Raw genomic sequence first — 12,401 nt, 5'->3', positions numbered from 1 at the left:
TCCATTGGCTAAATTAACATATTTATTTAATGCTCAGTATTGTCTGAAACACTTTGTTTCCTTATCCCTGGTTTGTCTCTCCTGTCTGTTCAGGTGTGGTGAATCTGGCACTCCAGGCCCTCTCCTTCATCTACACCAACCTGCCCTCGGCCGTGGCTTCCCTCCCTCTGCCAGTACGCTTCCTCTTTCACACCGCAGAGAAACACCTTTCCCAGCATGCTCGGCAGCTGCGCTCCACAGGCCTGCTCCTCTGGGCCCTCCTTAGCTGTCTCTGCCAGTGCCTGGAGGACCCCAACTCACTGGAGCTGCTGTGCGGCTTGCCTTTGGACCGGGGGGCCAAGGAGAGACTGGCCCTGCTGTCAGAGTGCCTCCAGGGGACCATGGGCCAGGGCCAGCAGAAGGGTGTGCCCAAGCCCACTGTGCACAAGGTACTGCAGGCTCTGGAGGAGAGGAGGCCCAAGTGGTGCTCCATGCAGCTGCAGAAGGCCCGCAAGCTCTGCTCCGAGAGGTGAGAGGACAACCGAACTTAATCCTAACCTAACTGTAATCCTAACCAAACCTAATTTATCCTGCAGAAGGCCCGCAAGCTCTGCTCCGAGAGGTGAGAGGTCAACTCTGGACACCTGCTGTGTGTACAAACACGGAGCTGCGGTCAATCCATTTCTCTCTTTATAGTCTTCAGGATGTGTCGAACATAACAACTGTCCATTCAGGACTTATTACAACCAAAGAGATGATCATTAGTCACGCTAGCTTTGATATTGAAACTGCGATATGTCTTCCAACACATCATTCTGTTGAGTGATCCATCTGCCATTTTGTGGGAGGAGATTGGTTGAGGCAGATGATATGAAAGCATGGCCCTGAGAGAGAACCACATGACCTGCAACTGAAGTCAACCCTGCCATAAATTCCTGGTGACCTGCAAGGGAAGTGTTTGGTCCCACGCTATGTTTTGTGTTTACTTATAATTACGATCGGATGACTACTGCTCAAGGTGGCGTGGGAAACACCTTTTCATCAGGCTCAATGTAACACTGTAGAAGGATAAGGGCCTCTATTCAGGTACACACACAGATAGGGACCTAAGGGGGGCCTTTTTTGCCCTCCTATGAGAAAAGTGCCCTTTCAGATTGGTGGCATTTCTTAAAGGGGCGTTCTGCAATTCAAAGGACAGCAAAACCGACACCCCACCACTGTTTTGCTAAACAGATGAGGGATGGGTTGGAGATATGTTGCCACTCTCAAATTCTCAGACAGAGCTATGGATGCCAAGGCTGATCATCCATGGGATCAAAATGACAGTTTTAACCGACGAAATGACGTTGCCACAAGCAGCACCGCTTATATTGTGCTGCTGCCATGTTGTGTTGCTTCCGTGTTGTGTTGCTTCCGTGTTGTTGTCATGTTGTGTTGCTACCACGCCCTGTTGTCGTGTGTTGCTTCCATGCTATGTTGTTGTCTTAGGTCTCACTTTATGTTGTGTTGTGTTGTCTCTCTTGTCGTGATGTGTGTTCTGTCCTGTATTTATATATATTTTTTAATCCTAGCCCCCGTCCCCGCAGGAGGCCTTTTGGTAGGCCGTCATTGTAAATAAGAATTTGTTCTTAACCCTCCTGTTGTGTTCGTTTCATGTTAATTCATTCTGTGTTCTCGGGCCAAAATGACCACCCCATTATAGCTGATTATAGATCCATATATATATATATATATATATATATATAATATTATCACCTAATGTTGTGTTAGACCTTTTTATCAACTTCAGTTCTTGTGAACATTACACGTGAACATTACACAACTTGTATGTGCTATTTATGGCCTGCAGGCCTCATTGACCTGAGCTCATACAACTCGTTTTTGAGTTTAAAAAAAAGCCTATAACAAATACTCAGATGAAACATATTGTACTATTTATCACAGACTACTTTGTGTCTAAGTTTAACAAGGACTCACCAGAGTCATGATCAAAGATATGATCAAGAGCCTCACATACAGTATATCGTTTGGTCATTGTGCTGCCACAGAATGAATTGTGAGCAAGGCCTCAAAAAAGCTGTACATACCAGAGCTGCGAGAACAGTTCTATAGAGTATTGAAACAATGTTGCAATTGTTTGTGAGAATGCCAACAGGTGTGGTATCTGTGGGGGAAAGATTCTATTGGGGAAAGGTTCCTGTGGGGGTTGCCATGGAAGCCAAGAAGGGGAGTGAGGTGTGTGTGCTCAAACACACATGCATGTGGGGGTCTGGGAGAGGAAGTGTGTCCATGTGATGAATGGGCATGTGCCTGAACTCAATTTTATACACTAATTGTAGTCTCACCCATTCATTTCTAATGACCGGTCATTTTTGGCCCGGGAACACCACAGGTGTTGAAAATCATCAACATGTATTTTGTGTGTTCAGATGCCCTGTGTGGACCAAGTCTTGGAACCGTAAAACAATCAGATTTAAAATTAACTACATTTTTTCAGAGAGAAAACTTGTAAATCGGTCCAATTCGACCAGAACACAGCAGGATGGTTAACTGATTTGCCTAGTTAAATAAAGGTTCAATAAAATACAAAAGTGTTTCAGTCTGATTCATGGTGTATTCAGCCAAATTGCATTCATGTATTTGTGACAGAATGATTTAATGAGTAGTATGCTATTCAGAAATGTTCTTTAATTCAGTGTGTGTACCCTGGTGGATTGCGTCAACGGTTGCAGCCGTTATTCATGGGAACCTGTATGAACAAGATCAATGTATTCTGAGACACGATATTTATCGTAACTGATGGACATCCTACAGTCTGAATGGAAAACAAAATAAGGCAATGGGAAATTGGGTTTGAGTTTGGCTCATACTGTCTGCCCTTTGAACCCGAGCTTGGTGACTTATTCCCAGAACCTGCACCTCTGACCACTCAAGACCAACGAGAAACGCAGAAAAGTCTGGACACATTTATCCTCGTTAAAAATGATTTAGCTGTCCGGGTAACGGAACCACACAAACACAGCGGCTCGCAGAAAGAAAGAGAGAGAGAGAGAAAGACGGAGAACAGATTAGCTCAAGTGTTCCAGGAAATGGCCGGCTCCTAGTGACAGGAACAAGGGGTGGTGGAAGTCAGAAAAAAACGGAGAAGAGGGGGTAAATGGGAGGGGAAAAAGCGAAAGAGTGATTATGTATCACCTGTCGGAGCCATTCTCTGAGATCATTACTATTCATTAAAATAACCTTCACTGGGAAGTGAAGCCTGGGTTGTAAACAATCAGTGTACAGTGGCATCAGCGGGAGGGAATGGGGGCTCGCCAGTCTAAAAACAACCCCCCACCGCCCCAACCTATCCTCTCACACACTCTACCACCCCCCCCCCCCCCCCCCCCCCCCCTCCAACTTGTCTTTGTAAAGTAATTTGTAGAGGAGAAGATTATTGTTCTCCATCATGGTGACCCTGACTGGACTGACGGGATGAATACACAGATGAAGATGAATGCAGTTATTCCTTGGCGGAGGTCTGCCTCTTTCAGGGCACATTGGCCCTAATGACATGATTGATAGGCTGTCCCAAATCCAGAGAGGCCCTCATTAATCACCCCGCTGACTGAATCCAATCATCTGCTTCACCTGCACAGTGATGGACAGGAAAGGATACAGCGCAGGTGCTGACACGGACCCGCTACCGGGAGAAGGAAGGACCTCGCCCACCTCTCTCAATGTCACATCCGCCAAAAGCTGCCTGACAGGCGACAATGTTTCTGCCACCTTATAATTACAAAAAGAAGAGCGGGAGAGAATGTGAAAGGGGAAAAAAACAATGACAGGAAGTCCGTCCGGACGGAGGAGAGCGTTTGACGGACGGCGAGCGTCGTGGCAATGGCGAGGAACATAGGAAGGGCAGGGAAATGACTCGGGCCACTGCTAGGGTAAGGTGCTTGTGTGTGTGTGTGTGTGTGTGTGTGTGTGTGTGTGTGTGTGTGTGTGTGGATATTGCGCACGCATGCACACAAGCACACGCGCACAGTGAAATAATTTATATCCTAATCACAGATCTATCAATTCCAGGCCTTTCTGTTTTGAAACACCTCTGCCTGGAGACTCTGATAGAACAGAACACACTGTATCTATACTTTACGTTCACTTTCCATACACACCTCAATGCTGCAGAACGAGATCCACACAAACGGTTTTAGAAAAAAGGCCTGTAATTGAAACATTCAATGAAAAGTGGGAACAATAGTGCTGCAAGGAAATAAAAGCCCAAACCTTGAACCCTCCTACATGTTTTTAAAGTGTAAAGCTTCCATATACATTCAAGTGCGGTCACAACAGAATAAAGCGTGGCCATGTATTTGGAGCTCTTTGGCTAAATCCCTCAAAGAAATGGAATGTTCAGGTAGCAGATATTCATGGTAACTGTGGCTTTTTGTTTTCCCCTGCCTCCTTCTTTCTCTCTTTGTATCTCATCTCTCACTCTTTCATCCCCCCCCCTCTCTTTATCTCTGTCTCTCTCCCTCTCTCAGTGCGTTTGAGTGGGGCGAGAGTGGTGTTCCACAGGAGGGGGGCGGCGGTGTGGCTGAGGCGACTGAGCAGAAAATAGGGCTGATACTCCTGGAGATTTGCCACAAACCAGGTGGCTCCGAGTACCTGAGGCAAATCTATCATATCATCCAAGTCAATGAGGTAAGGAAGGACTCCCTCTCCCCCGCAATTTGGTGGCCGCTGGCCTGGGGCTGGCGTCTGCTCTGGGGGGGGAAGGGGTAGGGGGAGCAGGTGAAAGTGTGGGGGGGTTACCGCTGGATCCGCCTACTGCCTGGCTGAGACCAGGAAGACCCAACTCTGACACCATCACACGGTAGTATCCACTGACCTCCCTGTAACTTACTGTATGTGTAGTACAGGTGAGTGATGGGGCTGGAGAGATGGAGAGAGGGAGGAAGGAAAGGGGTGGGAGGAGGACAGAAGTCTAAAGATCCTCAAATATCTTCTTGGTTATTGTCCTTTTTCTTATGGTGGCTGTACGCAAATATAATGTCATTTGTCAATATTGTAACTCATAGCACCAAGTCCACTTATACCACAATTAAAATCTCTTCAACTCATCCTTCTTCCACGACTCTCAGCCTCAGTGACCTTGTCAAGGCAAGGATGGCCAGGTCAGGCTGGACGGCTGGACGGCTGGGGGGGGGGGGGGGGGGTGGGTGACAGGCTGACTGATGTGTGTGTAGTGGATCCACACTCCCCCCACCACCACCACCGCACCAAGCCTGTTCCTCCACCTGCACTTCTGCAAAACCATACCAAAGGTTACACTGTAGAAATGAGGGTAGAAAGTAAGCTCCTACCATGAAATAGTTATCTCTGTGTCTGGATGTCTATACATATCCTCATCCTCTGCCATTGTCCTGTATCTCTGTTTCTATTTCTAATGAGGTCTGATTCATTTCTACTTTTGTTGGGCCAATCAATCAGGGAATACAGAGAGAGAGAGAGAGAGAGAGAGAGAGAGAGAGAGAGAGAGAGAGAGAGAGAGAGAGAGAGAGAGAGAGAGAGAGAGAGAGAGAGAGAGAGAGAGAGAGAGAGAGAGAGAGAGAGAGAGAGAGAGAGAGAGAGAGAGAGAGAGAGAGAGAGAGAGAGAGAGAGAGAGAGAGAGAGAGAGAGAGAGAGAGAGAGAGAGAGAGAGAGAGAGAGAGACGGAGAGAGACGGAGAGAGAGACGGGGAGAGAGAGAGAGAGAGAGACGGGGAGAGAGAGAGAGAGAGAGAGACAGACAGACCATTCCAATGTCCATTACTGGATCTCTGGAACTATATCTGAAACTGATTAGTTTCTACTTCTGTTGGGCCAATCAAACAGGGAATAGGTGGAAGGAGAGCATCCCAGTGTCCATTATGTCTGGGTCTGTACTTTTTTAAAATCAGAGATGTACTAATTAAAACGGCAAAGATATAATAGGAATTGTGCTAAATGACCTTCCAGATAATTGTCTTTGAGGACAGCTGTACTTGCCCCTGTGTTCTTGAAAAAGTGTGAAATGCAAACTCTCTGACCCCTCTCTCTCTCTCCCTCCCTCCAATCCTTCTGTTCTGTGTGTTTCTCCAGCCACTGTTGAGGTCCAAGCTGTGTGTGTCCAGTGACCCCCCAATTGACTCTCCTCAGACAGTAACCTTTGACCTGGGAACAGACAGCCCTGGTCACCCCTCACCCCGGTTCAACCCCCTCCACCAGTTTGACCACATCGGCAGCAACAAGTTAGACCAGGTTGGTCCTCTGTCCATTCTTCTTATTTTTTTGATACCATTGTTTCAATTGAAAGCTATAGTTAAGCAATATACCACGGCTAAGGGCTGTTCTTAATCACAACGCAACACGGAGGGCCTGGATAAAGCCCTTAGCTGTGGTATATTGGCCATATACCACAAACACCTGAGGTGCCTTGTTGCCATTATAAACTGGTTACAAACATAATTAGAACAGTAAAAATAAATGTTTTGTCATACCCGTGGTATACCATGGCTTTCAGCCAATCAGCATTCAGGGCTGGAACCACCCAGTTTATAATTGTCTTTCTCACACAACGCAAGATTTTTGATAAACTCAAATGTCACATCTAAGAACTTGAAAGTATTCTGTAAATCTTGAATTCAGTATTTTTTTCTGAATGTGTGTGTGCATGTAAAAGTAACTGCCAAAATAATGGAAACACAATGAGGGATACAAACTATATTGAAAGCAGTTGCTTCTACACAGGTGTGGTTCCTCTGTTAAGTCAGAATGACTGCTTATTAGCTTGATGGGGGGGTCCAGCGAGACCCAGCGGTTCTATTGTTAAGCAATTAACATCCCATCATGCTTAGGATCATTTACAAAAGTGCTGGGCAGGCCATTATTTTGGCAAATCATGGCTATGGCCCCATTGGATGGAAATGCCCCTATCCACAGGTCACGAGTGGTCATTGAATGGTCATGAAAGCGATGTAAACCATATGCCATGGCCATCTCAGTAACCAGATCTCGACCCAACTGAACACTGATGGTAGATTCTGGAGCAGTGCCTGAGACAGCGTTTTCCACCACCATCAACAAAACCGCCAAATTATGGCATTTTCTGTGGAAGAATGGTGTCACATCCCTCCAGTAGAGTTCCAGACACTTGTAGAATCTATGCCAAGGAGCATTGAAGCTGTTCTGGCTCTTGGTGGCCCATCGCTCTATTAAGACTCTTTATGCTGCTGATCCATTATTTTAGCAGTTACCTGTATGTGTCTTTAAAGTTGGGTCAAGGCCACTAAAGTTGTGTTGGAATGGGGAGTACTGGGCACAGTGACCACCTCAGAAGCTTTTTGGAGATTTCACTATTCTCCATAGGTCTTTCTCTCTCTCCTCTCTCTCTCTCTCTCTTTCTCTCTCTCTCTCTCTCTCTCTCTCTCTCTCTCTCTCTCTCTCTCAGAGCAGCATTTATGTCTGTGAAGGAGTCCAAAGAAACATTAAACGTGAACGAGAAGAGGCATTTTTACCGTTTATTTTTAAAGCGACTTTTAATGACCAGCTCTTCAAGGCTTTGAGCAGAAGCCCCATTACCCCAAACGGTCTCCCCGAGGCTTTGCATCAACGTCAAGTTAAAATGTCTGATATTGTAGGAGCTACAGGTAGTCTGGTTCAATGTGAGATAACTTCTCTGTCATGGGACACACCAGCGATATCATACATAACAATCAACAAAGTCCCATATTTTCCAGATACATTTTTCTCTTTGTACCTCTTTGGGATGCGTTGATGCTGTTGTGATCCCTTCTAAAAGACCTGCGTTTCTGCTATTGTTCTTCAGAGCAGACACACTATAATCCTCTGGCTTTCTGTTTCTCTCGTTATCAGAGGAGGCTGCATAGCTTTGCATAGAAACACCCTATTAAGAGAATGATTAAAATGCCTTCTCCGCTTTAGGTGCCTGTGTTGTTTGTCAAATCAAATGCAGGGAGGAGAGAAAAAAGCCAGATCCATCAATCACCTCTGAGGGAGAAGAGGGGGGGGGTGGAGGGAAGGGAAGGGTGCAGTAGTCACGTTCTCCTCCTTTTGTCAATTAAACTCAGCCTGGAGTTAAGAGTGACATTTTGGCAATCAAAGCAATCGGAATTTAATTTGCCTTTCCGACAAAGTGCTGTTCTTCCCTGCTCACAAAGGCGGGGGAGAGAGAAAGAGAAAGAGAGACAGAGAAAAAGAGAACGAGAGAGAGAGAGCGAGAGAGAGAGAGAGAGAGGGGGAGGAAGTGAGAAAGAGAGTGAAAGAGAAAGGGGGGGCTGGGCGGTGTGCCATGGAGAAAACAGTTCGAAGAGTAACGACTCCCCTCCCAAAATGTATTTATCTTTTTATAAATGATGGCTACATCCCCCCAAATGGATTTATAAATTAATTGCTGTCTTATTGGAATAAAAACCTTCTTGTGCGGACATGATTGATATGGCGTGTCTTCGTCCTCGTTCAGGACCCCCCCTCCTCCTTAGTTAGTCCACCCCAGCTGGAGCTGTAATTTACTGATCATATTAACTCAGATTAATAACTAACAATAGTGTCTCCTCATATATCAACAGGCAGCCGTGGGAGACTGGGCCTGGGACTGGGCCACACTGCTGCCAACTTACCAGGGGATGAGTCAGGTGACCTTGAGAGCACTCCTGGTCAACAGGTAATGGCTCCTCCCTTTTTTGAGCTGATGAAGAGATACTTTGCGGCACATAAACATACAATACCTAGGCGGTTGAGTTTCCTCTTTTATGAATGTATTTCCCCGGATCTCCCCCTTCACCAAAAAAACGTCAGACCAGACAGCCAAGTCATCAGGGACACTTTTTGTGGATGGCGACTTTGCACTCTTACTTTTTTTCAAAAGACCGGGGCCCCTGTGAGTTTCATGGAAGGAAAGGAGAGACAGAAAACAGTCAAAGAGTATGCATTTCTTAGAAAATAACAAGACAAAAGTGTTCACCTACTGTTACAAGCTTTGCGACGAGTGTAAGTGGAATGTAGAGTGGTGTGAGTGGAATGTAGAGTGGTGTGAGTGGAATGTAGAGTGGTGTGAGTGGAATGTAGAGTGGTGTGAGTGGAATGTAGAGTGGTGTGAGTGGAATGTAGAGTGGTGTGAGTGGAATGTAGAGTGGTGTGAGTGGAATGTAGAGTGGTGTGAGTGGAATGTAGAGGGGTGTGAGTGGAATGTAGAGGGGTGTGAGTGGAATGTAGAGTGGTGTGAGTGGAATGTAGAGTGGTGTGAGTGGAATGTAGAGTGGTGTGAGTGGAATGTAGAGGGGTGTGAGTGGAATGTAGAGGGGTGTGAGTGGAATGTAGAGTGGTGTGAGTGGAATGTAGAGTGGTGTGAGTGGAATGTAGAGTTGTGTGAGTGGAATGTAGAGGGGTGTGAGTGGAATGTAGAGGGGTGTGAGTGGAATGTAGAGTGGTGTGAGTAGAATGTAGAGTGGTGTGAGATAGGGTGCAAGCCCAGGAAGAACTCCTGGCCATCTGCTCTATCCTATTATCTGGGTGAGTGTACTGAGATGTGTGTGTATATACGATGAGCTTGTAGTGTGCCATGATGCAGATGTTGGATCTTAATTTGATCACCCTGTTGCTGGAGAATGCAGGAAATGCAATGCAGGAAATGTAAAACTTATAGTGTTAAAAAGGCTTCTGAAGTTTGTTATTTCCACCTTGAAATGTCATACTTGATTTTCCCCTACAAAAAATGTCCATGAATTATAATCAAAATAATAATCCACATTTCCTGTTGCTGCAGGATTGTTTTCCTGCTGTAGCAAACTGGCTCAAATTAAGATCCTACATCTGTAAAGGTGTATTCCGTCACAAGGCCTTGAAGAGGTTAATATCAACTGGGGAGAGGGGGCTAATTTAGATCCTCTTGTCACCTGATTGAAGCGGTGCTCAACTTTTCCAACTTTCTCTCCCTTCCCCTCCTCCCTCCTTCCCTGCTTTGAACAGGGGCATAAATATTTATGCAGGTAGGTGACACATATTAGGCAGCAATACTTCAGCCCACACTCAGACCTCAATTCACAGCTGTCACCCTGAGAGCTATCAGGCTGCCGTAAGGCTAGTGCACCTTGTCTTGCTGGCCACATGAAATCCATTTTAAATCAACCTCATTGTTACACGCACCTTCTAACAAAGGGCAAGCTCTGCGTCTCTGCCAAGGACACTGTTCTAACAAGGGTGAAGTGCAACGCGCCCGTGTCCCTGGGCTCAGCCCCCTACTCCTCTCAGCCCCCCACCGCCACCACCACTTTGTTGCACATGTGTTCAAAACAGATACTGTCAGGCCTCGTCTGAGCCAAATTACTGCAAGGATTATTCATGAATGGCCCTGAATGGGGATGGCAGAACTGTATGAGGAGAGAGAGGGAGGGTGAGAGAAGGTAAGGAAGAGAGGAAGAGAGAGAGAGAAAGGGAGAGAGAGAGAGAGAGAGTGAGGGGGAGAAAGAGAGGGAGAGCGAAACAGAGATAATAGAGATAATTCTGGCATGGAAGAGAGGGACGAGGGGAAAGAGAGAGGACAAAGAGAGAGCGAAAGGGAGAGCAGTCGAGGATGGCAGAGAAGGCGAGTAGGGGGGTGTACATATAGAATATTATATCATTTGTAATTCATCCTAATCTTGCAGTAAAAGCGTCCACGATTGTCTAGTTTGCCTCATTAGTCTGCTCTTTGTTGAGAGAGGAGCAGGTTTACAGGGGATTACCAACTGGCTTTGGATTTGACTGAGACGCTCAGAGAAGAAGAAGTTTGCGGGATAGCTCTAAGCTGTCAAAGTTTTCCCCGGACCCTCTCTCCTTCTTCTGTGGTGCCTCTGGGAGGGCATGGAGAACCCCTCAAAGCATAGGAGGACAGACTTGGTTGAAAAACATGATGATGAGGAGCCGATGGAGGAAGTAGATGATATCGTAGTGAGAATGATGACGATGATGAGGATGACACTCATTTATATCACATTGAGTAAAGCAATAACAACTAGGCCAGTTCATACACAACTTTCGTTACACTTGTCCTCTCCACTAACTCATCTTCCTTATTGCCACTGAGAAGATTTGATAAGATTTAGCCAGTCTCCTTGTCTGTGAGTCCACAGCCCAGCCTGGCTCGTTCACCCAGGGTATATTGTATTGTGATGATAGTTTGAGTGTCTGGACTTTAGATCACATTATAATGGAGGGGCTAGGAGTTAAGGGATAAATCCACCCGAAAGCACTCATTCCTTGACATTTTTGTCATTGTAATAAGGTTGGTAGCAACATGTGTAAATCGTTGAGGGAATTGTTGCAGCTCAAGTCGACTACGAAACCCACAATGCAATGCTCTCTCTATGGGCTGGGTGGCTAGCTCGTTAGAAGACAATCTTCCACGTTATGACATCGGCCAGTATTGAAATCTGACATGTATGATAGACATATACCTATTAAAACCCCGGTGTAGTTCTGAACGGATTTCTGCCTGCTTGAACGGCAGTAGCTCAGATACACACACAGACAACATGAATTGACCCAGGGATTCGATAGAACATCACTCAGAGATCTTTACATTAAGAAGCCAGTCTGTTACAGGAGCCTTGTTAAATCAGTTTTGGGATGGCTTCATTTACGGGACAGGACAGCACACACACACACACACCTTGACACTGTCGTTGAGGCCGACAGGAGCGGAGAGGATTTATACAGGTGTGGCTGTCCTTCTTTGTCACCTGTCACTTTGGCGCTTCTGTGGCCGGCATGTCATCCATCATCTTCAGGTTGAGCTTTTCAACAGAACCAGCCTGATTAATCCTCTCTAGCCCTCCAGGCCTGCTACCTGACAACTAAGACAGAGCCTCCCAAAATCATCCCCCAGAACTACATGTCAGCTCACATTTTATATTTGGCATTTTGGTCATTTAGCAGAAGCTCTTCTTCAGAGCATGTTTCCTCCCAAAAAATTCAAGCGCATGTGAAACAATGTACAGTGAGAATATCGATGCATTGTATAGAGTCATACCGTACATATGAGCTGAAAAGTTCTGAATTTCTTCTGCATTGTCACTGGTACTACCGCCTCTGGTACAATAGTAGTGCAGTGCTTTGTGGGAAATGCCAGTCCAAGCCACCACACGGATGAGTAGATTTTTAAATCACTGCGATAGACACAGTGCTTTCAGGAAGTAGACAAATACCATCTGTTCCAAACCGCCACCATATGGTGGGCTTTTTCCCTGGGAATAAAGTAAAAACAAATATGTCAGAATGTTCATCTTTCTTTCTCCACGGATGCTGATCAAGCTGAGGAGAGGCTCTCTGGTTCTCAACATGCCTGAATGAATGGTCTCGGCTGGGGAGGGAGGGAGGGGTGAAGGGGGAGGAGAGGACTGTTGTTTATTCGTCTTAAAGGTG

The 12,401-nt window shown here is 46.1% G+C and overlaps 1 protein-coding gene across 2 annotated transcripts in view; it reads left to right on the top strand.

Moving 5' to 3' along the window:
* kiaa0825 (KIAA0825 ortholog) overlaps positions 1 to 12,401 on the top strand; it is a 166,308-nt gene that overhangs the window by 72,462 nt on the left and 81,445 nt on the right. The window contains exons 16-19 of one of the 2 annotated variants that reach the window (XM_021620901.2): positions 94 to 508; positions 4,506 to 4,665; positions 6,084 to 6,242; positions 8,570 to 8,664. In XM_021620901.2, the coding sequence (XP_021476576.2) occupies positions 94 to 508; positions 4,506 to 4,665; positions 6,084 to 6,242; positions 8,570 to 8,664 (829 nt within the window). Of the gene's footprint in view, positions 1 to 93; positions 509 to 4,505; positions 4,666 to 6,083; positions 6,243 to 8,548; positions 8,665 to 12,401 lie in introns of both variants that reach the window. The other variant, XM_036935490.1, reaches the window with a different exon arrangement.

The sequence above is a fragment of the Oncorhynchus mykiss genome, chromosome 11 (genome assembly GCF_013265735.2).
Source record: "Oncorhynchus mykiss isolate Arlee chromosome 11, USDA_OmykA_1.1, whole genome shotgun sequence".
Lineage (NCBI taxonomy): Eukaryota > Metazoa > Chordata > Actinopteri > Salmoniformes > Salmonidae > Oncorhynchus > Oncorhynchus mykiss.
The sequence above is the reverse complement of the archived record's forward strand: the minus strand, read 5'-3'. Positions and strand labels throughout refer to the sequence as shown.